At 41.7% G+C, this 26755-nt stretch overlaps 1 protein-coding gene across 2 annotated transcripts; it reads right to left on the bottom strand.

Annotated features, from left to right (window-relative positions):
- Positions 1-53: 53 nt before the first annotated feature.
- kmo (kynurenine 3-monooxygenase) lies at positions 54-25956 on the bottom strand. Of its 2 annotated transcripts, none has more exons than XM_082557653.1 (16): positions 25876-25956; positions 25394-25521; positions 25075-25144; positions 24834-24931; positions 24187-24276; positions 23397-23445; positions 21882-21969; positions 8791-8956; positions 8620-8691; positions 5741-5862; positions 5106-5253; positions 4975-5032; positions 4800-4882; positions 2721-2822; positions 2564-2623; positions 54-1209 (listed from the first exon to the last, which is right to left on the bottom strand). In XM_082557653.1, exons 2-16 carry the CDS (start codon positions 25454-25456, stop codon positions 1063-1065), a joined length of 1416 nt encoding a protein of 471 aa, XP_082413779.1. In that variant the 5' UTR covers positions 25457-25521; positions 25876-25956; the 3' UTR covers positions 54-1062. The 2 variants fall into 2 exon arrangements, with proteins under 2 accessions (XP_082413779.1, XP_082413780.1); XM_082557654.1 differs by lacking the exon at positions 25876-25956 and adding an exon at positions 25753-25858.
- Between the last annotated feature and the right edge of the window lie 799 nt (positions 25957-26755).

Genomic DNA, 26755 nt, shown 5'->3' with positions numbered 1-26755 from the left:
GTGAAAATGATCAATGAGTTTCATGAAGGGTAAATAAAAGTCCTTAAAACCAGTCATCTTCACTTGTTTTATATAGATTATAGCCTGGTGAGCATAGCAGCACATTCGAAGTGGACAAACCAGCCAAACTCCAAGCCCAAACAGAGGAAATACTACATTGGCGGTTGGTCAGAAGTACATATGTAAAATTGTATCTTTGTTACCAGCAGGCTGTTGTAAAAATTTCTTTAGTTAAATCTACAAAAAAGATAAACAGATAAAAATCAAAGATAACACAGTCTGACAGGCAGAAAATACCTATCACATCTCAGAGTGGTGTGAAGTGTCTTTAAAAAAGTGGAGGGCTGGCAGATCTAAACCTATACTGCAGGTGAACAGCGTTTGATAGTCATATCCTTAATAAATAGGAAACTTTCACCTTTCTTGAAGCAGTGTGACACGATCTTGACAGACCACAGAACAAAACATCCAAAGAGTTGTACACAATTCTGTCGTCTATATTTGCATTTATGTTTTAGCATGTTTCAATAAATCACTGCACCTATTTCCCTGCACCTATATAAAGAAATAAGGGTTGGCTCAATATATTTGCACAGTAATGTATGTATAAGTGAAACATTGCAAAAACATAATGCAGCTTTAAAAACAAAAACAAATCCCAGATTTTGCGTGAAGTAAATGTCACTGGGCCCAGTGGAGACAAAGAAAAATAGCTGACATCATTCTTGTGTAAAAACAGTAAAAACTTCTACACACACCTAAAACTGACCCTGTGTTCTTGAATTAAACTTGCTTAATAATTAAAACAGCAGTGTTCTGCTCACCGCTGCTGATCATTATCGGTTTAACACTAATGAAACGATGTAAGTCGTTCTGATCAATCACTAAGTCCTTGAAGTGAGGGCAGCCATTATTGGAGTAATTTGCCATTGCTGGAGTTATAGCTGTGAATTAGATAATTTAGTCAAAATCTAATTAATATTTGGGCGCCTCTAAATTCTTTTCTAGTGTTTAACTCTAAGTCTGTACACCTGTCTGTCAGATCAGTCATGATGCCTGTGCTCAGAGCGTCCTGAGAGCCACAAGCCTGTCCCACATTTTCTCAGCAGAGACGATGAGCTTGTTGATATCTGGAGGATTTTTAATGAGCAGGTAGGAACCACCAAGAACAGCCCCCACAGCACTGAGCAGCAGGCCACGGTTTATCACCTGTGAAGAAATGAATAGATAATTAGTTTGAATTCAGTTATTTGCTTCACAAATCACACAAAGGTTGGTAAATTGCTTCCAGTTTCATGAACATTAGTATCCCAAACATAGCTGCAAAGAAAACACCCAGGCTTTGTTTCCCTGGAGATCCATGGCAGTATGTGACAGGGGTGTGGTCTCTGGCTCTGCTGCAGTGGAGGGATGGTGCAGCGGGCTTGAGGGGCAGTGCCAGCGAGGCTGAGGGTGGAAGGGATTTAATTAATGAACGCTCCTCTTTTTATAGTGACGCTGAGGACCAGAGATGAGGTGCAGAGATGTGCGGAGACTGGAGTTATTGAGGTGCCAACCAGCAAACTCTGTGGCTGAGCTGCCCGGAGGAAAGCATCTAGCTTTTGAAACACCGTACAAATAAAACTGTTGCAATATATGCAAAATGCTCAGATTTCAGCCATTCTTACCTGGCCTGTTAGACAAACTGATAACATGACATTACATCTAAACATGGCACCATTGTATATGTACATACATAACTTAATGTCAACATGATCCCTGTTAGGTAGAGACATAACAATGGTTCCTTGAGTTATGTTATAACTGAATGATTTGTAGGTCATTTATTGTCATAGGGTTAATAAACAACATGTGTTTGTTTCAAAAATTTAAAGTAAATTAAATAATTTGACACCTTTTTAAAATCTTTTTTCTATGTAATTACAATATAATAAAACTTTATTGATCCTGAAGGTTGACCGCGAAGGAAATTGGGTAATTGTTGTAGTTCAGTTGCTTACCTAAAGTGAAGTAATCCCTTCACCCAATCAATGACCTTGCTGTTACTGACACTTTTATAATACATCCTTACACTTCACTGCCACCCTGTCTCTGACCTATATTTTTACCTGTCATTCCATATTCAGTATCACGCCATATTATCGTGTTAACTGTAATGCTTCAGAGATAATATTTCTTTTCTTTCTCCCATGAAGGTCATTTCACCCTTTGCCCAAACAGCCCTACGGGTTGAATCAATTTACAGGGGAGGCTGTGAAAATCCCGGCTGTCCAACTGTCTATTAGAGCAGAAGCCGCCAGCACAGGCAAATCAGACAGTTCAACACAGAGCCAAGGACTAACAGCCTTATCTACAGCCCAGCGAGAGAAACCACAAACGCGTACGGCCGTGATGTGTGTTAAATGGAGAACTGTTTACTCAAGAGTCGCAGCCACCTTTAGTGCTGCTTCTGATAACACTGTCACTTTGCTAATTACAGTGCTTAGCTGTTCAAAGGTACGAAAAGTCCCATCAAAATTAAATTGCATTCATGTGTAGTGCACATTTTTTCCAAGTATTTTACTTTGTTTTGCCAGTGCCACCGCTTGACTGCTTCGTGGTATCTGGTCCTAGTGAAAGTGACCTAGAGACAAGAAAACAGAAAGAATAGCAGATTTAGTTTTCAGACAAAATGATGTGGAAACAGTTACTATTCATTAGTGATACTGTATCCAACTTACCATTGTGTAAAGTGGAATTATTGTCTTTGGCATGAAGAAGTAGAGGATGTTGTCAACATATTTTCTGAAAAGGAACCATTTGGAGTTGACGTGTGCTCGCATCTATGAAACAATACAACAAATGTGTTTGTCAGCCATTTGTCCATTTTATGATATCATTAGGTAGATCTTTCAGCCATATGAGAAACTTTAGACTTCCTTCTTCCTGCCTTTCGATATAATTGCAGCAGTGGAAGATCAAGAGTATTGTTAAGCCAACACATAGTCCTGCTATTTTTTAATTGCTTTATCCATTACTTTTGAGAGAGAGACTTTAAATGCACAGAAGGTTAGAGAACTGTTCTGCTTCAGAAGTGATGAAGAGGATTTTCATCACTTATGCCCATCAACACCTTTTTGTTTTTCCGTTTTAAGGTCAGTGGAAATACATTTTATTGAGCAGTTGGTTCTCAAAATGTACTTCAAAATGGCTTTAGGATGGACGTTTCAAAAGTTTAATGGGTCACCCGGTCACCCTCAGATGAGAGGAAATTGGTTAGGATGTTTAGGAACAACCCAAGAACCACCAAGGATCAAGCCTGCCATGAACTGGAAACTGTTGGAACAGCAGTGTCACTGTCCACCCTTCAAGTGAGTTTTACATCACTGTGGTCTGAGACGTTGCTGACCAAGAAATAAGCCCCTGCCCCAACTCTGATACATTCAAGCTCACCTGCAATTCACAGGTTCCCAAATGGACAAGCAAAATGCCTTCTGGAGAAAATTTCTATGGTCAGATGAGACAATGATCAATGATCAAGTGGTATGTTTGAAGGTATAAAGGCGAGGCGTGCAAACCTAACAACACTGTAACAACTCTCATGCATAGTGGTGGTAGTAGGGCTGTTTTGCTGCCAGTGCTACTGGTACATTGCACAAAATGGATGGAGTAATGAAGAACAAGGGTTACTGACAAATTCTTCAACTTCACCTCAAGCAGCTCAACACCTGAAACTTGGACACAAGTGGATATTACAACGGGAGAATGTTTGGAAAAAGCAAACATCAAAACAGGATTTGGAACAGATAAAGCAGGCTTACATGAAGCCTTTTCTTCACAAAAACTGAAACTTCAACCCACTATGCTTAGAAGCTGTGCCGTGGCAAGAAACCAACCAATTTACGTGACATTTCACCAAATATTAGTGGGATCATATGTCACGGTACTGGGCCTGTGACCCAGTGTTTTGGGTTTTTGGATTAAGTTATATTCTTTGATTTGTTGTTTTTCACATTTTTGGTTCTCTTTATCGTTTTCTCCTTGTGCTATATTTTTAGTTTTCTGTCACTGTGCCTTCCATATTCCACGGTTAGTTACTCTTGTCTCTGTGTTTCTGGTTCCCTAGTTAGTCATGCCTCCATGTCACAGTGTCAAGTCACTTTCTTTGTGTAGGTCTCTTGTTTCCTGTTTTACTTTGACAGTCTCAGTGTTTTCAGTTTTGCTTCCTCCCCGTCTCATTTTGTCAGATTAGCCCCAGCTGTGTTTCCCTCCTGTTTCCTTCGTTACACCCTTGTGTATTTAAGTCCTGGGTTCTCCTCTCCCGGTTGTCGTGTCATTCCCATTTGCTGTGTATGTTTCTCCGTGCTCATCATTTCCCTGGTTTTCTTCAGAGTCTGCTCCTAGTTTCTTAGTTTTCTAGCTTTTCTGTTCTTGTTCCTAGTTTCCAGTTTTAGGTTTTGTTTCTTGTATTCTGTATGTTAGTTTTCTTCAGCACAATAAAGCTGCCTCCCTTAATTCATCCCTTTGTGTTTTGCGAGTCCTGCGTTTGGGTCCAATCCTGCCTGCCACACAGCGTGACATGGCAGTATAAGTATATATTTGACCATTTGTGGATTAGAGAAAATCAAAATAAAATAAAAAATTTGTGCACCCAATACTTTTTTTAAAATTCATTAAATATGTATGCTGTACAATCATCCCACTATGTAAAAAACAAAAACAAAAAACAGCTCAACAAATTCATACACTGTAAATCATACAGTGTATAAAATTTTGACCACAACTTCCTGCTTTCATATTAAAAAAAATATGTGGATTACTTCAATGTAGTTGTACATGGCCAAGTCAGCAATTGCGTGGTCGTCTGGAACCCGAACTCTGGTATACTCAGGCAGAACAGCACCTAGCGGGATACACAAAGGGCCGTATGGAAATTATTCTGTATGCTCAGCTTTTCTCTCTTCGTTAATCTTTGGTCATTTAAAAAGTGCTTACTGAAATCCTCATTGAATTGATCCATTATCTCGTCAAAGACAATGCAGTCCTCAAAGCCCTATAAAACATGAATAGATGAATTAGTCTCTGTCTAATTCTGCCTTTTCCTCCCCTCATTTAGTGCTACTTACAGCATTCATTCCTTGTCCATAGAAAGGCACTACTGCATGGGCTGCATCACCCATAAGGACGCACGCGTCACCAATGTGATATGGGTTGCATTTGACAGACACCATGGCCTGCGCAGGCAATCGGAAATAATCTCTCTGGAGAGTATCCCTGCAACACAAAAATTGAAATTCAAGAATTACAAACTCATTTTGCACAATTTAATCTGACAGTTGCAACAGACTGTTTTGTGTTTGCCAAAAGAGCATTTATCACAAGACACAAACACAGCTATGCTCTGTTTGTCTAACTAAGCAGCTAAACTGAGAAATTAAAGCAGGCACTTAGCCGTTTATGCCAAAGCACTCTGAATGAGTAACTGAATGAAAGCTTCAAGCGTTTCTGTGCCTCACACAGCCCCCCACCTCTGTCACCCGCAACATATGGTTCACCTCAAATTAGAACCTCACCTCACAAAATCCATATAACTGTAAGTCTGCAATTTCACACTTCACAGAACAGAGCTGTGGATGTGGCTGGAGCTGATGGGATGACGGGAAATAAAAGGCCTTTTGAAGACACTTTGGCAGGTCGGATGAAGAGATAAAGGCAGACGGGGGATTCAGGGAAATGGGTGGGGAGGGAGAAAGTCACTTACGCTCCTATTAGTGGTATGGTGTCAGGGAAGTATTTCTGGAAAAACTCGATGACTTCATCTCCTGTGGTGATCTTCTCAAAATCTTCAAAGGGCATGAAAAGGGTACAGGTGAATGTCTTGTCCTAAATCAGAAAGTAAACAGAGTACACAGAGACGTTAGCTCCCAAATCCATCGTGACACTCTTGATCACAGGATGCTTCACAGGATTAACCTTTTACTGCCTGTTGTTCCAGCAGAGATACATGAGAACTGAACTGTTAGCATCACGCCAAGTTATACATCCAAATGAAAGATTAGACTGTTGTGTGGTCTCACTCATTTTGGCACATTGAATCTTGTTTTTTTCCCCCAAACTATGCTAACTGCATACTAACAGGCCAAAATAAGTACACCTTTATTACAACATCAGTAAATGTAGGAGATTACCATAAAAACAAAGTACCCAAAGCACTTATTTTGCAGAATGGTCAGTTTCAGAATAATATCTAATTATCTTCTGTATTTATTATTTATGCTAATGCTGCTGTTAATGTGAGTTTAACTGCAGGTTTTACACTGCCAGCTATGTATTGCACTTTTTAATAATATGGCTTTAATCATCTAAATCTGGAAAATAGACCAGCTAAATAAACATAGATAATTATAGTATATTGATAGCAATAATAATGATTAACATTCAATTATCAAAAGATATTAAAGTTTTAAGCATTAGCATAATTTGTCTCCTTATGTAACAGTACAGTTAAGGACGAATGTTATTAGTTTTAGTTTTACTGATATTTGGTCATAAAGCATTAGTTAACATGCTTGTGTTTTAATCTGTGTTGTCCTCTGGGACATAGGAAGAGACGTTTCTATAAAGAAATACCATTAATCCATAAGGATTGTTCTTTCTTTTTTCATTCCCAGTACTCTTTCGTAGATTGCCACTGAATAGTAGTTTCAGGGATATTCTACTTAAAGTGATTGGCCAATGAACCTACAAACTCCCCAACAAGGATAAATTCTGCTACCATTTGGTGTCACCAGTTTGGTGGTGACGATTAAGTCATGCAACTGTGATATAGTTTTCTAATGTTAGCATTTTACTAATGATAATTTCATTTAGGCTTCAATAAAAGTTGAGCTATTTTTGAAGACTTTTCTGAACCAAAAGGTAAAAGTGTTGTTGCTGTTGACCCCTCTGTGACCCTGATAAGGATAAGCGGAAGAGGATGAATGGATGGACGGAATGCCAACTTCCCTGGCATGTACAAAAAAGAAAGAAAATCTTAAGTTAATGCAGGAACTGTGTAATGGGGAAAGGTAACAGCCATTGTGATTTACATGTGATGTACATGTACATATTAGTGGGTCTCGATAAAGTTCCTGTTCCTTTTTGGAAGCAAGTTCAAGTAAAAGTAAGATCAAGAAAAACTGAAGGCCACTGTGTTTATTCCTCCTTCATCATTATCGTTCTGGTTGAAGTAAACAAAATCACTCACACATTGCATACCACACAGTACACAAATGACAATATAATCAACACAGTTTGATTATTAAAAGCCTTAAAGACATTCACCTTAAATCCATCACAAATGTTTAATGAAAAAAAATTAATTAGGCAGATGACATTAAAACGTCAGGCAGTTAAACAGGTACCTCACACACTAAACACTTGCATAAAGTGAATCAAATCGCTTTCTAGATTGCAAGTGTCAGCAACTTTGTCTAATTGCTTCAGTGGGTTTCCAGAGATGCACGGCCATTCCAAAGCTTCAGTACCCAAAGCGTTACCAAAAAATTAGCATCCTGGTGCATATAAGGCAGCAGGATGCAGCATTTATAGTTTAAATAGATTTTTTTACTTGATTTTATATGTTTGATTCACACTCACATCTATGGGCAATTTAGAGTTTCCAATTAACCTATCCCCACTAACTAACTGCATGTCTTTGGACAGTGAGAGTAAGCCGGAATACCCAACGAGAATCCACGCAAACATGGGGTGAACATGCAAACTCCACACAGAAAGAGCTCAGCCTGATGGTGGAAATAAACTCAGGACCTTATTGCTGTGAGGCAACAGTGCTAACCACCGTGCCAAAGTGCTGTACCCCGCCGCTCGCCCTAAGACAGCTGGGATAAGCGCCAGCAACCCCCCACCCCCCACGACCCTGAAAAAGGATAAACAGAAGAGAATGGAAGGATGAATTTATATGTTTGAGAAATCTTCCCTGCTGATCATAGTTTAGAATTTTCCATCCTCAATGTAAACGGAATGCCAGACACCACTGGATGGAAGTTCACTAAGGTTGTGTTTATTTTTGCATTCTGAGCAGGTGTCATCTATCAACATCACAAAGTCCTCCCCGTGGACATTTTAGCACTGTTACCATGGTATCCACAGCAAGGAAGACAATTTTTTTTTCACAGCCGTGTGAAATGTGTTTCTGGGAAATGGGGAGTGAGTGACAGTGTGAAGGCACTCAAAAGTCAGTTGCCTTAACCTAGTCTCCTTTAGGCGAGGAAAAGAGTTGTGCTGATTCAGCCACGCAGACAAATCATTATGGGATTAACCAGATAAAGGAACGACAGAGAGTTGAGTCAGAGAAAAAGATGCAGAGGCACAGGTGGGAAGGAGTGCAACACTGCTGTGTGAAAAGTAGGGTGAACCTCAGGGTGCCAAGATACTTCTGATGAGTAAGCCTCACTTCATAGTTATGAAGTGAGCCTAATTAACTCCATGAGGACATCCCAGAGGTCAGTCAAGCTCTGAAAGGTGCTAGTGTTTGTTTCCTTTAGCTTGCCACATAATATGCAGTAGTAACTTTACAAATAAACAAATCTTGAATTGCTTAATTTCACTGATATAGTTTAGAAATCAGTTCACACTTACCAAGTTGGGCAGGGCGATCATCATAAATGTGTTTCGTGGCCAGATGTGTAGATAATTAGGCTTCATAGCAAACTGGGGATAATGAAGACAGCCAGCAGAAATTAAATGAGCAGAAAGATAACTACCACTGCAGATGAATTTTGCTGAGCCAAATACTAGAAGCGTGCTGACCTCTCCATTAATGGGTAGCATGGTGAGCTCCATGTAGCCATGAGGGATGTAGGTCTGGCTATAGTCGAAGCGGCTACGCCGAAGGAACTGCTTACGTACGGCAGAGAAAGCCCCATCACACCCCACAATCAAGTCTGCCTTGACCTGCTCCTTGGACCCGTCCAACCTGAGAAACACATTAGCAACATGACAAGTTAACTTCATTAAAAACTAAGTAACATGGAGGTTATTTTTAAGAATTAACTGCTTTAATGATTAAACCACAGAGTTCCTAATTACACAAAAAATACCCATAAGAATTGAATCGTGTAATGAGCAAAGGCTTACTGGAAGCAGTGTCCTATCGCGTACAGAGCTGTCACTGCTTGGCTTTATAGAAAGCCTCTCTTTTCTGATACTTGAGAAAATAAGGTAACTGCTCAGCCTCGAGGCTATTAGCTTAAGGTCTGAATGAGACACAAATGAACTACTGACTCAAAGCCCGAGTTGACTTAAACTGTATCTTCTTGAATGTTCCATTAGATACAGCAGATTTCTATTAAATTTACAATGTCAGAATGTCACTATTATTAGAATCAAAAGCCACATGATGATCATTTAGTGGTCATTAAAACTTTTACTTAGCTACCCATTAACCTTAATCTAGTTAAAGTTTAGCAAGTTCAACTTAATGATAACACTTTATAATATATATAGCCTGGTTTGATTTGAATAGATTCCTTTGTCTGTAACTACATCTTAGAAAATCTTTCTGGCAGAAAGTTCTGAAGACAACATTTCAGTTTTTGTCCATCTATTCAGAAAAAAACAGTTAGCTTATTACTTTATTATTAACAACACACAAATATTTCATTTCATGTTAGATGCGTTTTCTCAAGAATTAAAGTGCTTGACCAATCAAAGCTGAGGTGGAGTACATAAAACCTCAAAACCCAAAAAATCTTGATAATACAAGATGTCACGGTTCTGGGTCCGTTGGACCCAGTATTTTGAGTTTATTATGTTTTGGTTTATTTTTGCATTATGGATTGTTTTCTGATGTTCTGGTGCTCTGTTTATTATTATCATTATGGATCTGTTTCTGTTATTCTTGGTGAGGGATCAGTTCTTAGGTTTTGGGTTCTCATGTGTATTGCAGTTTCTGTTCAGTGTCTAGTCTGTCTCTCAGCGTCATGTCTGCATCTGGTTTAGTACTTCCTGTCTTGTTGTGAAAGTCTTTGTCTTTTGTTAGTGTGTGCAGCTTAGCTCCCCCGTCTCGTTAGCCCTGATCTCCCCCAGCTGTGTCTCCCTTCTGTGGCCCATTTCCTCATTACTACCCTGTGTATATTAGCCCTGTGTTTTCCCATGCTCGGTGTCGCGTCGTACCCTCAGAATTATGCCTGTGTGTTCAGTTCTCGGTGTCATTGTTCTGTTCACGTTTTCGTTTGTCGCCAGCAATAAAGCTAAGGTTCTCAGTTTCAATTCAATTCCAGAGTCTCAGAGTCTCGCATTTGGATCCTCCTCTCCATCCGCCTGCAGACAGAGCCCTGACACAAATTTCTTTTAGATATTAACAACGCTATTTTTTTGGAAATTCATTCTTGACCATGAATGTCAACACAATATTCAGAGTGTGTGTGTGTGTGTGTGTGTGTGTGTGTGTGTGTGTGTGTGTGTGTGTGTGTGTGTGTGTGTGTGTGTGTGTGTATCCCTCTACTGCATAGCGTTGCCCTGAGGCAACAAACCACATTTTCATGCCTCACACTGGCCCTTCAAAAAAAAAAAAAAAAACACCTTTTTGATTCAGGACATACATATGAGGTGATACTGGATATGCTCAAGTGTAATCGTGACATTTCAATTAGTATGCGTACACTGAAAACGCAATTAAAAGAATCTGGACTGTACAGACGAGGCAACTATTCTCCACTTCCTGAGGTGAGGCGTGCCATTTTGGCCGAGCTTCGAGGACCAGGACAATTGTTTGGATATCGGACCATGTGGCAAGTTCTCAAACAAAAACACAAGCTGTGTGTCAAGCGTGATGTAGTTATGAGGCTGTTGAGACAACTAAATCCTCAAGGAATCGCTTTGAGAACTCGAAGGAGGTTCACAAGACACACGTATCACTCCATGGGGCCCAATTAGATATGGCATGTAGATGGCTATGATAAACTGAAACCCTTTGGCTTGGCCCTGTCAGGATGTATAGATGGCTTTTCAAGAAGACTTGTTGAGTATTGCAGCACCGACAGCGATCAACTCGAAGGAAAATGACGACGGAGGCAAAAATGTCCTTAATATTTTGGGAACTTTATTCCTCATCAACATGCGGCAAAACTTTTCGCATGGGTGCCATTTTCGTTGTGGTATACTTTTTTTTTTTTTCTTAGGGGCGTGATGACGCAGCATCCGTGCTCTTACAATGAAACAGTGCCTCCTTGTGGTGGCAACTAAAATACTGTCTCTGTTAAACCACAGTAACCATAATGCAGTTAAACACTGTACAACATGAGTACACACAATGAATATCTTAACACCCCCTCTTGTACTCAGGTTGCTGGAATCAAAGAAAAGTTGTACAATAAACGATAAACAGTTGTACAATCTCTACCACACTTCCTTTTTTCTTTTTCTCTCCTTTTTTCTTTTAAGCACCAAACATAACGTTAGCAAACTTAGCAAGTTTTAGCTTAGAAACAGGTTTGGTCATAACATCTGCAACCATTTCTTCAGTGGTGCAATATAACAGACACATTTTCTCTTCATTTACAATGGACCTTACAAAATGATATTTAATGTCCACATGTTTGCACCTCTGTCGGCTCACAGGGTTTTTAGCCAGGGCAATTGTTCCCTGGTTGTCCTCGTACACTATTGTTTGAGTGTAGCTGTAGTCATCTATACCTTTCAAAAGCTGTTCTAAATATATACACTCTTGCATTGTGGAAGCCAGAGCCATATACTCTGCTTCACAGGTAGAGAGCGCCACAGTGGGCTGTTTCTTGGTCTTCCATGAAACTAAAGAACTGTTGTTACATAGACGTACACAGTAACCAGTAGTGCTGCGTCTGTCGGCAGTGTCACCTGCCCAGTCAGCATCACTGTAGGCCACTAGACCCAAATTTTCATCTGTGTTTCTTCTAAAACACAACTTCTTATCTTTGGACCCTTTGAGATATCTCAACACATGTTTCACAGTTCCCCACTGTTCTTCTGTAGGCTCATGGAAATGTTGCGATAACTTGCTTACCACAAAACTCAGGTCAGGACGGGTACCTGATGCAAGGTATATAAGACTGCCTACAGCCTCTCTATACATCCTCACATCTCTTATCTTAGTAGCACCTTCTGTGTAACACAACTTCTGATCACAGGGAGTTCCTCTGGGTTTACAGTTCTGCATGTTAGACCTCATCAGTATCTTGTTGACATAGGTTTCTTGTGACATTGTTACACATCCATCAGACTGAGTGAAATCAATACCCAGAAAATGCTTAAGTCTGCCCAAGTCTTTCATCTTAAATTTGACTGAAAGCATTTCTTTCGCATCCTTCATTACCTTTTCATTGCCAGCAGCAATTATCAGGTCGTCCACCCAGATGATCATAATCACCTTACCATCTTTTGTCTCTTTGGTATAAACACAGTGGTCTGCTGGGTTTTGCCTGAAACTGTTCGCTGTTAGGTATTCATGCAAGATCCTATTCCAGATACCACCACATTCTTTTAACCCATACAAGGATTTTTGTAATCTACAGACTAGCCCTTCTCCCTCTTCATAACCTTCTGGCTGATCAATGTAGATTTCATAATCAATACTGTCTCTGTTAAACCACAGTAACCATAATGCAGTTAAACACTGTACAACATGAGTACACACAATGAATATCTTAACAAGACTGATGTGGCTTGTGTGTGGAGCAACAAACAACAACCCGGCTGTTATAGCTCACAATTATATAAACTGTGTAAAGAGTCTTGGTGTGATACCAATGAGATTACGAACATACTTCGGGACTGAGAATGGGACTATGGCAGCAATACAGTGTACCCTCCGTCACGCGCACACGGACTATTATGCTGGATCGTCAAGCCACAGTTACGGATCATCTACTGGGAATCAGCGCATAGAGTCATGGTGGTCTTATTTCAGAAGAGGAAGGTGGGTACATTTGTGTCTGGTAGGTGTAAGCTACAGTGAAAGCTGATCAGATCGTTTTTGGGTTTTTTTTACATGCATTTAAGAAAATAGAGTAGCGTCCTGCTGGACGTGTTGAAAAGTTGGATGAGATAGACATTAACAGCCATCACTTTATTGCAGGAACTCAAAATGGTCACCGTCAGCTGTTGTGCCGAAATGAGTATGCTTGCCTAGATTTAACGACGCCAATACAAATTGAAAAACTCAGACCAAACTCTCCACTCCTCACAATCAACACACAGAACAGAGTGAAAAGAATACAGCATTTTTAACAAGAACATTACTGCAGGGTCGCTTCAATATTTATGGAAAACTAATATGCATTACTTTGTTTGACATCCATTTGTGGCATGTTTTAAATGGGACCAAAATGTAACAAACCCTATAAAATGACCAAGAACAAAGCTAAATTGATTCTTAAATATTAATTATATACCCAGGTCTCAGTTTTGGATGGACTTGTTTGGAGACCTAAGAGACTCTGGAAACTTAAATGGAAGCCACGAACACCAATGCTTGCTGAGATTCTGCTTCAGAGGGGTTCTACAGAAAGGCCTGGATGAATGCATAGACCTCTGGAACAAACACAGGATCCGGCCAAGCAGACTTGCATCGTGTCCAGGGGGGATTCCAAACGAACTCTCTCTTGCCTGAATTAACCTTGAAAATGAATTAACCTTTTGCATCAAACTAAATGCAAGGTGTTGTTATTGCTTAAGTTGGTTAATATATATTCATAATTTTACACATAAGTATGATAGAGCAGTTTATAACATGTCACTGCATGCGTTGATTTATATAGTTCCATATTGTCAGCAAAAATCCTTCACTGTTCTATTTTCATTTTGCAGATATGGTTCAAGAGACTGTGGATTTGCTGTTGAGGAGAGGGAACTGGATGTGTTTCCCAAGGAGGGGCTACTGGTTGGATTGTGTGGTGATCCAAACATTTAGGAATATTTACAACAGGCTGTACAACAAAACACACTGCAGCAGCCACAAGACTGGGAATCAGCCACAGAACTGTATTTGGCCCTGAAGGACATAGCTGGGTTTTAGATACCAACTGAACTTCAGTTTGTAATGACATTTGTCAGAGTTACTCTGACGAAGACACACACTGTGTCGAAACGTTAGTTTCTTTCCTTTTTTTTGCACCTAATAAAACCTTTGGACTTACTTGAGTGCTCCAGCCCTTCTGTTTTTCCTTCATTTTTTAATGTTAGTAGTGTTTCCTTTCCCTCTTGCTAAATTGAATATAATATTGTTCATAATATACAGCAACTGGCATGGATTTAAATATTAACATTTAACCAAAAGGAAACATTAAAAATTTTCTTTAATAAAACCATTTACAAATAGTGTCCAGCATTTCTGTCACTTTTCCAACATACACAATATTCAGTGATTCAAAAATCAGTGATGTCTCCTGTTGCCGACTGGTACCTACCCTTTCCGGTTTTCTTAATGTAATTGTGCTTCTCAATTTGTTTTTGTGATTCTTCTTTTGTTTTTGTGCTTCTTGATTTGATTTTGCCTCCCCGGGAAAGTCTATGCCAGGGTGCTGGAGAGGAGGGTTCGTCCGCTAGTCGAACCTCGGATACAGGAGGAATAATGCGGTTTTCGTCCTGGTCGCGGAACACTGGACCAGCTCTTTGTCCTCTCGAGGATACTTGAGGGTGCATGGGAGTTTGCCCAACCAGTCTACATGTGTTTTGTGGACCTGGAGAAGGCATTCGACCGTGTCCCTCGGGGCGTCCTGTGGGAGGTGTTGCGCGAGTATGGGGTGTCTGGCCCATTGCTACGGGCCATTCAATCCCTATACAACCGTTGCAAGAGCTTGGTTCGCATTGCCGGCAATAAGTCGGACTCGTTCCCGGTGGGTGATGGGCTCCGCCAGGGCTGCCCTTTGTCTCCGGTTCTGTTCATAATTTTTATGGACAGGATTTCTAGGCGCAGCCAAGTGGCGGAGGGCTTTCGCTTTGGTGGCCTCAGAATCTCATCTCTGATTTTTGCGGATGATGTGGTTCTGTTGGCTTCATCGGGTGAGGGCCTCCAGCTCGCACTGGAGCGGTTCGCAGCCGAGTGTAACGCAGCGGGAATGAGGATCAGCACCTCCAAATCTGAGGCCATGGTTCTCAGCCGGAAAAGGGTGGAGTGCCCACTCCGGGTCGGGGATGAGTTCCTGCCCCAAGTGGAGGAGTTCAAGTATCTCGGGGTCTTGTTCGCGAGTGATGGGAGAAGGGAGCTGGAGATCGACAGACGGATTGGGGCTGCGGCTGCAGTAATGCGGACGCTGCACCGGTCAGTCGTGGTGAAGAGGGAGCTGAGTGTAAAAGCAAAGCTCTCAATTTACCGGTCGATCTACGTCCCTACCCTCACCTATGGCCACGAGCTGTGGGTAGTGACCGAAAGAACGAGATCGCGGATACAAGCGGCGGAAATGAGCTTCCTCCGAAGGGTGGCTGGCCTCTCCCTTAGAGATAGGGTGAGAAGTTCGGCCATCCGGGAGGGGCTTAGAGTAGAGCAGCTGCTGCTCCACATCGAAAGGAGCCAGCTGAGGTGGTTCGGGCATCTGGCAAGGATGCCCCCTGGGCGCCTCCTGGGCGAGGTGTTCCAGGCATGTCCCACCGGGAGGAGGCCCCGGGGCAGACCCAGGACACGCTGGAGAGATTATATCTCTCGGCTGGCCTGGGAACGCCTTGGTATTCCCCCGGACAAGCTGGAGGAGGTGGCTGGGGAGAGGGAGGTCTGGACCTCTTTGCTTAGGCTGCTACCCCCGCGACCCGACTTCGGATAAGCGGATGAAGATGGATGGATGGATGGATTTGATTTTGTGATTCTCAATTTTGTTTTTGTGCTTCTCAATTTTGTTTTTGTGATTCTCAGTTTTGTTTTTGTGATTTTTAATTTGTATTTGTGCTTCTCAATTTTGTTTTTGTGCTTCTTAATTTGTATTTGTGCTTCTCAATTTTGTTTTTGTGATTCTCAATTTTGTTTTTGTGATTCTCAATTTTGTTTTTGTGCTTCTCAATTTTGTTTTTGTGATTCTCAGTTTTGTTTTTGTGCTTCTCAATTTTGTTTTTCCATCCATCCATCCATCCATCCATTCGCTTCCGCTTATCCTTTTCAGGGTCGCGGGGGGTGCTGGAGCCTATCCCAGCTGTCATAGGGCGAGAGGCGGGGTACACCCTGGACAGGTCGCCAGTCTGTCGCAGGGCCAACACACAGGGACAGACAACCATTCGCACTCACATTCACTCGCACATTCACACAATGGCAATTTGGATTTTCCAATTAACCTATCCCCTCAAGCTGCATGTCTTTGGACAATTTTGTTTTTGTGCTTCTTAATTTGATTTTGTGATTCTCCATTTGTTTTTGTGCTTCTCAATTTTGTTTTTGTGTTTCTCAATTTTGTTGTTGTGTTTAGCAATTTGTTGGTGTGATTTGCACTTCAGGGCCACCGTAGTGGACCCCTTTCCACAAGCTACACTACATGAGAGACATTTCCATTAGGAGGCAAGATAAAGATCACTCTTTTACATGTTTATAGTAAAATAAATGTATATTAAAAATACTTGTATGTGCATGAATACGTTAAGAAGCATATTAGCAGCAAATTTATTTATGCAGTAAAACTGTTAATTTTCATTTTCATTCATTGCCTCAAGGCAACACTGCGTAGTTAGCCCAGTTTCTTTCAGGCAATATAATGCATTAGCATGTGTGTAGAGATGTGTTTGTGTGCATTTATATGATCATAGTCAATGTTTTTTACTTTACAATCTGCTCATAATTACAGGACATGGATGTAAATACCTTTTATGGAAGGAAACCAAGGGAATGTGCACTTTCTGTCCTCAGAAAGTGAGCTTTCAGGAAGTGACAGTGAAGTAGAGGAGTGGATCCTTGAATGAGGTTTGAAGGACACTTAGGAGCTCAGGGGTCAGTTGGTAAAGTAACTGTGTCTGTGTTAGTGCCCACATAGCAAGCAGGTCTGGCCAGGATCTGGTATCAAGTCGGCACTGCTGGCTGACTTCTGGCATGATAAGACGTATGTCATCCAGATATGGGCCAGGCCTGGCATAGATGGCACTGTCTATGTGATGGCTTGCCATAAATGGCTTGATTGTGGCTTGGTTTATGTGGCCCAGGCCTACAGAAAACAGGTCTGGCCCAGATCTGGCATCAAGCTGGCACTTCTGACTGACTGGTGTTTTGGCAGAGTGTATGTCAACCAGATGTGTGCTAGGTCTGGCAATGACGCCACCGTTTATGCGATGGCATGCCATATCTCAGGTGGTAGAGCAGGTTACAAACTGATCGGAAGGTTAGTGGTTTGATCCCTGGCTCCTCCAGTCTGCATGTCAAGAATGTGAATGTGTATGAATGTAGTTAGGAAGCACTCAGTTAAGCTAAAGTGGGTGAATGTGGCATGTTACACATTAGGCTGACATCTGGGGCCAGAGCTGAAACTGTTCTGGGCCAGCACATGGCCAGCAGTTTGTCTACAACTGGCCCGTGGCTGCACATCCCCTACAGATGGCCCACATACCGCAATGAATGACGGCCCTTTGGTGTCCCAGATCAGGTTTGCCAGAGTTAATCCAAACATGGGCCAGCACAGGGCCACCAGTGTGTCTGAAACTGGCCTTGTGCTGGCCCATGTGTGGGCCACCTCTGGCAAACCAGGTCTGGGCCACCAAAGGGCCGTCATTCTTTGTGGTATGTGGGCCATGTGTAAGCACATTGTGTGAGCCTGATCCGGGCCATACCAATTTTGCTGTGTGTGCGTGTGTGTGTGTGTGTGTGTGCGCGTGTGTGTGTGTGTGTGTGCGTGTGTGTGTGGTCGTGTATTACTTATTGTTGTGGGGACACAAATTTGTGTACACACTCACATTGTGAGGTCTCGCCTACTTTATGGGGACAAATTGCAGGTTAAATCATTCAATTTTAGGCTAGGGTTAGGGTAAGGTTCAGGCAGGGACTTGTGATGGGTAAGTCTCCAGGAAATGTATGTAAGTTAATGTAATGTCCCCAAAAGTGATGGAAACACAAGGTATGCATGTGCGTGTGCGTGGTTAGGGTCAAATGTTGGATGCATTTTGGTGTTTTATTGTTCTGTGAAATGTTTACATTGTTTATTTGTTGTTTATTTATTTGTTCATTCTTGTTGTACTAATACAACTTATTATAGAATAACTTGGCATTTTACTACCGTTATCGCACAGTGTTGCCTTGAAGCAACAAACCAATATCTGTTTGGGGGGGGTCAAATTTTATGATTGATATATTATTAGGAACCCTAAAGCTCCCCCAAAATAGGGAGAAATATTTTTTCCCCAAAAAATTAAAAAGTCATGCAGTAGAGGGATATGGTAGTATTACTTCCATTAGCCAACATCCTAAGTCAAGAAGAGTGAGGAGTCAGGGCTCCACTTTAGTCCTGATGCAGATGGAGTTAAAATGATAACACTCCTGATAAAAGATCATTAAATCTTTCATTTGGTTGCCATACATACTTTGAATGCAGTTTCCAGTCTACACAGTAATGAGAGTTTAGGTCACAGGAACATCTGAATACAGATAGTTGCTTAAATACCATTACAACAATATTAGCTAAGTGGATTTATTATTGTTAATGACCAGCTATAAAGCCGTGCATAATTACCCAGTGCATAGTAAATCTAACAGCATCTGGTTTTGTAATGATGAGAGTCTGGCTTCAGATTGTTTTTAATTTACATTTGCAGCACTGCATGGATTTAAGGGAGTCACACTCTGTGACTAGAGGTCATCTGCATTTACGCATTTCATGCCGATGGCTTTCTGTTGTACATTTCCCACCTAGTATGGGATGATGCAACTACAGACAGGACCAGCAGATTATTCGTGTGCTTTAAATTATATACACTTGAGAGAGCAAATACATCCTGCTGCAGTTCAGCCACAGCAGAACAGGAGAGACGTGCCCTGGATGCATAAGGTGTGTGAGACTGGGTGGCATTTGAAGCCTACAAAAGACTTCTTTTAATCAAAGTGGGGGTTTTTTAAGTGCAGTAACTTCACAGTGACTCATTCAAGCAGATAGGGCAGCATACACATCAAATGTTTGTTGTTGTTGTTGTTGTTGTTGTTGTTGTTGTTGTTGTTGTTGTTAAACACATTATAGATAAGGCTCCTTTCAATTTAGGACCCTCTGATCAGACTGAGCGGAGTTTGTGCTCGTGCATCCTGTGTTAATATTTTACGGCATGGATATGTTGATCATGTCTAAAAAGATTCTGTGTCAGAGGCCAATAGGCAGATATGTGGAAGTGGACCCAAAAGCAGACTGAAGAGACAACTGACTAGCAGTTAACAGTGCTTTATTGAACACAGGGAAACTGCTGCAGGTGAGTTGAGGAAAATATAGCATGAGTCTCTGACGTGAAATGCAGGTGAAGTGAAATGAGCTCCGTGGAGGGAGGGAGTGTCCCAGCTGAGAAGCGGGATGAGAGAGGTGGTTGATCCAATCCTTTATTTCCAGTAATTCACAAGGACAGGCAGGTGACGTGGATGCTGCCGTAGCGTGTAGACTGAGTGATGGCAGATAGCCAGCAATGATTGTGCAGCCACAGTAGTGGCAGAGGATGTGCAAAGCGAGCTGCAGGTGAGTTGAGTATTGTTCCAGGAACGGCAAAACTAAACATAGGAGTAGCTGACAGACAGGCAATGAGTGGAAGGCTGAGCTGGTCTTAAATTAGCCAGTCTGCTGATTGCCACTGATGGACCACAGGTGTAGAAATGAACCTCCACCCCAATGTGTGGATGCTGGAACCAGCATGGCAAAAAAAAAAAAAAACAGCAGAAACTCACTTGGATCATGAAACTGAGGGAGTGGGGGTCAATGGCACAATCACAGGGCCTGTGGGGAGGAGGAGACACAGCTTTATCTTTACTTCCTGTAGGTTATGGTACTCCTTCAGAGCAGAGGATAGCACCGATGGTTGGTTGGCAGGTGGCAATGAGTCAAAGGAACCGGTAGGTAGGGCCGATTGTAAGCAATCTGCCAAACAGAAGAGACTCCAAAAAGCTACTTTATTGCCGGCCCAATCAATGATAATTTTTCTTTTCCAACCATGAATAGCCGAGGATCAAAGAGGTGTCGGGTGAAGCGAATTTGAATAATGAAATGGATTCCCAATGATTTCCGGAGGAGAATAAACAAATGGGCTTGGTTTGGTGTGAATGTGAGCAAAAACTTGGCTGTTTAGTCCAGTGGCCGGTAGGGGGGGATGAGTGGGAGGTCCAACTGCTTGACTAACTCAAGATCGATGAGGTTTTGTTCAGCACCAAAATCTATAAGAGTATGGAGGGAACTGGAGACCTGGTTGAAGCGAAGGGTGACTGGTAGCGGGAGACAGGGTTTGGAAGTAATCGACGAGCCTTCCACCTGTATCCCTGAAATTACGGGGGTGGGTAAGTTTTTGGCCGAAGAAGGAATGCAGCAAGAAAATGATCTGGATTCCCATAATAGAAACATTCACGGGCATAAAAGCACCTCTCTCTTTCCTCCTAAGTGAGCCAAGATCGCCCGATCTGCATAGGTTCGGGTGGAGGATAAGGAGGAGAGAGAGGTGGATGGTGGAGCTTATGGTGGATGTTTTTTCCAGAGATGGCAAAATGGACACAGGGAAGGATTGGAACATTGTTTTATGAGATTAATGGTCTTGTTCAGCCTCTCTCCCTCAGATGATTATCAATCGAGAGAGAGAAAGAGAGACTAAATCCTCAAACGAACCAGGCTTGTCCCGTGATGCCAGTTGATGATTCATTTGATCGTATAAGGCGTGCAAAGGGCTCCTGTGCAAAAATCGACAACAAATTCGGCCACACTACGCTTAGCTCGACACAGATTTATTAATTTCTTCCCTCAGAGGCTGAATGAGCAAAAGTTTTCTTTAGCTCTTGAAGGCTGGAGGCTGGTGAGCAGCAGGTGTGACCTCAGAACAGAGCTCCTGAACTGCAGAAAGAATCTCCCCCTCCTTGTCATGGGTTTACATCACAGAAACTGGAGGCCCACTCAGGCCAACCGATAATGGCAACTTGTTTGGATATTGTGGTCAGAATTAGATCTGCTGGGTTGATTCTTTTAGGCCATTCTGTACTGTCAGTGGACAGAAGGCCGATACGTCAGAGTGGACCCAAAAACAGACCCTAGAGACAACTGACGAGCAGTTGACAGTGCTTTATTGAACACAGGGAAACAAAACTGGAAACAAGGAAAATGTAATGCGAGTCTCTGACATGTGGACCACTGGCTAAAAGTGAGTTAGGAGCAATGGCTTACTTTTCAGCTGAAGGGAAATTAACTCTTTGAAGGGAGTGTCCTGGCTGCGAAGCGGGATGAGAGAGGTGGTTGATCCAATCCTTATTCCCAGTGATTGACAATGGCAGGCAGGTGACGTGGATGCGGCTGTAGCGTGTAGCCTGAGTGGATGAGTGATGGCAGATAGCCAACGATGATTGTGCAGCCACAGTAGTGGCAGAGGACGTGCAAAGCGAGCTGCAGGTGAGTTGAGTATTGTTTCACGAACGGCAAAACTAAACATAAGAGTAGCTGACAGGCAGCCAACACACACCAAAACAGCAGACACTCACTCGGATTATGACACCCAGAGGTCTTTCAGTGTTAATTGAGTTGTCACATTTACTTCAAGCAGAACCAGTTACAGAGCAACTAGAAAGTCCCACCACAAGGTTTCAAGTACAGCTTGTTTTTCACCAACTCCAGCCTTAGGCGTTTAACATGTACAGGCCCATAGTCAATAAATCCAGAGTTAAAACAAAGAATCCCAAAGTGCAGACCCTCTCCTTAGGTGACTGTCTGCATGTGGCATGTATAAGATTAGTGACTGTTTACCTGGCAAAGGTCATCAGGCCCGTTTCAGCATTCCAGTCCTGCAGTTTGTGGTCGAAGTTCATCTTTGTGTTTGGATATGTCTCTGCCGCTGTGAGGGGAAAAATGTTACAAAAACTGTTTTTTTAGCACTGATGCAAGCATGACACAACAGCATCAGTTTAATATGACCACTCTATACTTCATTAAAACAATCAGGAAATGTTCAGCCACTGAGGGAATATGGCCTCATGGCAATTAGGACGAATCTCATGAACAACACAGCACAGCTGACAGTGGTTTTATGAAAACCTATGTTTAGGCTGTCACACTTTCCAAAATCTCTTTATCTCGGCGTTCGCTCCAGAAGCCTGGATGGACCCTGATAAGAGTGACGGCTTTGTAATCAGCCTCTCTTTCAGCACGAGCAGGCAATCTAATTAAATGTAGACCCATGCTGTCGCACATTATCTCCAAACGTACACTGAGGCTCTTCATTAAATATTAGGCAAAATCCTTTTTAGCTGAAACACTAACATATCCTCTGACGTCACGTGACGCACTCAGCCGGTTCGAAGGCGTGCATAAAGCTACTGCACAGCGGGCATCTGCGGTGGTCGAGGCTCAGCTCAATAACAATCAAACAAAATTAGGACAACTGCTGAAAGAGAGTATCCTTTAACATGAACGAATCCACTTGTTTATTTCTGCATCACTTTTCATCATCAAAGCTCATTAGCCAGCACAAAGCACTTAATGACAAGACATATAGTTGGGACTCTTGTTAAATGCTGATTAATTCATGTGCTCTACTTTAAGTTTGATCTGAAATTTTTGTGTCTTTTGGGATTTGCAGGTCAGGTGTGGCAAACATGTCATTGTAACATTTATGTCTTATTTCAGTGCCTCATTTTACATCGTGGGTTGCATGCAGCCCACTTTGATCTTAAGTGGGGTGGACCGGTGAAACACGCCTTTCTGTCATTGTAGAAAAGATTAAGTACACATTAAATCCCTGAGATGCATAAATACATGATGAAAAAGTGCTGCTGTAATAACTGAAAAATGTGTCAGTATGACTGGGCTTAAATTCAGAAAGAATGTCCCTTTTTTTCCTCCAGTAATTTATTTTCATTTAATTATTTATCAATTAATCACTTTGACGTTGTGTTAATAGCTACAAGGGAGCAATTGATCATGAGGAACGGCTGTAAAACTTATGAAAATGCTATTAAAAGTCCAAAGTTTGTCCCATCCAAGTCATCCAGTCGACTGGATTGGAGTCTTTTGTGGTGTCGATTCTGGCCCTCGGGCCTTATGTTTGACACCCCTGTATTATTTGAACCCCAACAAGTTAAACTGCCCATATAGGCTGTATGTCGGAAAGAAGGAAAACCTATGCCAAAAAAAAAACAAAAAACATTTTGACTCATTTCCTTGTAACAAAGACTCAGCGTTTGGCTGATAAAAATTCCATTTTGGTGTGACAGTTGCTTGGTAATGTCATCTCACTTCCAGAGACACTATTTATGTTCTTACCTGTTAGCAGCTCTTTGTTCAAATTGGCTCGGTCTACCGACAGGATGTACTGAAAGGAGAACAATCTGTAATGTAGTGCAATTGTACAGGTACAGCTTATCAACTCTGCTCATTTTCATATGGAAACAGGAAGTCTCTAGGGTTTAGAATGCCTGCCTCTGCTTTCACTATCTTCACTGTATAATTTTGTTTTTTTTTCCCCAACCACGAGGTGAAGAATCCTTGCCATACTGTCAGCACTCTAATCGAACAACAGCTTCCAAACACCCTAAAAGTCTGCAGTCTGTAAAGGCAAACAAACTCTATACTGTCGTGTGACAAAAACTCAAGTCTCACTGCACAGCCTGTCACTTGTAGTTGTCATCCTTTGGTGAATTCTTGTGTTACTTCACCAAACAACTACCAGTGTGTGTGTGTGTGTGGGGGGGGGGGGGGTACGCGTTTTAACACAGGGGAGATTTAGCAAGCAAAGTAAATTATTCATCTGCAGGCTGTATCTGTACACATGAGGCAATTCTTACAGTATGTTTAGCAAAAAACAGACTATTATGTAACATTATTTTTCAGCAAACTAATGATAGAAAATGGATGTGCAGTCAGTTAAACAGCCCTCAAAAAGAAACAGTAATGAGCAGCATATCATATAAGTAACATATTTTCTGCTCATTAATCAGTCTTCACAGTGTAATCTGGTTCATTTAGACTTTTTGGTTTTGTGTAAGTGTGAGACATCACAGAATTAGAAAATTCTGTACTATCTGACAGCAGTCATGCACTTGGTAAGGCTTACCTGGCCTTTCCTGCCATAAGGGATTGGGGACTGTTTCCCATTCAGCGAATGGATCATTCTTGCATGCATCGGGATTCCTTTGGCAACAATCTAAGAAAGAAAAAAATTGCAGAACATCTTAAATGTTAAAACTGGACCATTGGGGATAAATAACGGCAGACATTTCTGCACAAAAGTTAAACAAGGGCAATCTATGGACAGCCAGCTTGTGACTCAGTGTCTGCCCTTTATAGTATATGTGAAAATGTGGCGGAGCGGGCCTTATTCTGTCAACCTGAAAAGTCATGCATGTGTAAAAATAAGGGACTGATGCAGAGTTCGCTCATGACGTGATCAGCGCAGCAAATTTGGAGCACCAAAAAAAAGGGCCAGTGACCTTAGATGCTATTATAAAGCATCCTGAGTGGACTCAAGCAAAAAAAAAGAAAGAAAAATAGGAGAGTGGGAGATTTCCCGGGGAATGGCTTCATGCTATTTTGTTGCTAGAAATCAAAAGGAGGTTTGCCTCCATGCACTTTGGTCTTTCATTTGGTCCAATAAACAAGTGGGAGGGGTGGGGAGTTGTGGCAGGGGGTCACCAAGCCCCCCTCCTGTAAACTTTGCCTTACCTCTGCTTTACTACTTAAACAGTGAATAAATCGGCATACCTTCTCCTCCAGTCCAACATGTTTCAGTGCTTGCCGGCCTCGATGAGACAAGGCCAGGTTGATGCTTCTCCCCTTCACAATCTTAGCACGTCGGATATCTGACCAGAGACCACATGCACAGGTTTTACACGTTAGTGTAATGTTCTTTAGTGTGTGGGTATATTTGTCAGAGAGTAGTGTGTGATGATAGCAATTACAGAGAAAACCAAAGTTTAAAGGAAAAAAATGCTTTGACTGCTACCTTCCCGACTTTCAAAGAGTTCCACATCAAAGCCTCTTTTTGCAAAGAAGCAGGCATTCAGTGCCCCAACCTAAAGGATAGATTGTAGAAACTTTGTGCAATCCCATTCTGCATGGTCTTGTATACATAATTATCTTATGGTCAAACAAGTAACAATATTAATATGTAAGCTGCATATACCCACTGCTAAACAATCTTTCCCCTTAAATGAAGCCTTTAAAATGCAAATACACTTTCTAAAGTGTGAAAGTCAAAGGCCACACGGCGTGAAAAAAAAAAAGCACATTAATAATACTTCACTTTGAGTTTCTTGTCTTACCAAACCACCTCCCACCACTGCTACAACTTTTTTCCTGCTCTGTCTGCTTGTTGATTTCTCCATTGTGCTCAGGGTGCTCCAGCTCTCTGACCCACACGGTGTCCAGTCCAAAGGGACTGGCGGGATAGCTGAGTTAAGATTTAAAAGAGGAGGAGCGTTTTACTTTCATAATCAGTTCCCCTTTTGAAAGCAAATACGTGCAACGGATAACAGGATTGTCCAAACAGTGTTGGGCATCTCTGCTGACACAAAGCATCTGATGTCCCTCGGTTAAACTTATGCATGAGTTGCATAAGTTTAACTTTATGACAACTTCTACCTTATTGCGCAATATTAATCCTGAAAGTGAAAACATTCACCTTCCTCACGTCCAAAACCCCCTTAGACTAGACTTTGCAGATTTTCCTGAGTTCAGAGAGTTCATTCGTAATAGGAGTGACCACAAATTCACAACAGACATATGTTTTTGGGGAGGACGTTACCTGAATCTTTAACGGAAAAGGTGCCTAGTGTGACGGATTAGAGCTCCCGATCAGAACAGATGCAATTATAGATATATGAGGAAAGAAATCTGCTGCCATCTAGTGGCTACAGGTTCCTATATCGCTTTGGCGAAATTACCACACCAACCAGCAGGGGGCCCCCGAGCGCACGGAAATGTCAAAATCAGACCGGCGATATATATATATATATATATATATATATATATATATATATATATATATATATATATATATATATATATATATATATATATATATAAGCTGAACAGAAAAAAAGAAAAAACGGAGTAGAAACAGAAGCGTCATATCAGTCGTGGCCAACTTATGGGATAAGTAAGGTGTGGTATGGAAACAACAAGCATTTTGGATTGGTAACCTACTGCTAGCTGTATAGCCGGTTAGTTTCTTTTTAATACATTTAATGCTGCCTGTTTTATATATATATGCATTTGCCTTGTGATGTAAAAACTAATATTTTAGGCCTGTCTTGAATTCTTTGTGACTGCTCTGACCTTCTTTTTAAAATGTGAATTGTCTCCTTGTTTGTTTTCTTGCAAGCAGGTTAGTAAGTCATGATAATGCACAACTGATCAACTATGGGCAATACAGAGTTAATATTGGCAGTGCTGAGATGGGTGGTTGCAATGCCTTGCATGTGGCAGAACATCATTGGTTAGCACTGCTGCTTCACAGTAAGAAGCACATGCATAGGGTCAGGTTCCCTGGTGATTCTAAGTTGGCCATATGTGTGGATGGACATCTGTTTCTCTGTATTTACACTGCAGTAGACTGTAAACCTGTCTAGGGTATTCACTGCCTTTCCCCCTGTGACATGGTATATGTCATATAAAAACATGGC

This window comes from Aulonocara stuartgranti, assembly GCF_965226115.1.
Source record: "Aulonocara stuartgranti genome assembly, chromosome: 13".
Taxonomy (NCBI): domain Eukaryota; kingdom Metazoa; phylum Chordata; class Actinopteri; order Cichliformes; family Cichlidae; genus Aulonocara; species Aulonocara stuartgranti.
The sequence above is the reverse complement of the archived record's forward strand: the minus strand, read 5'-3'. Positions and strand labels throughout refer to the sequence as shown.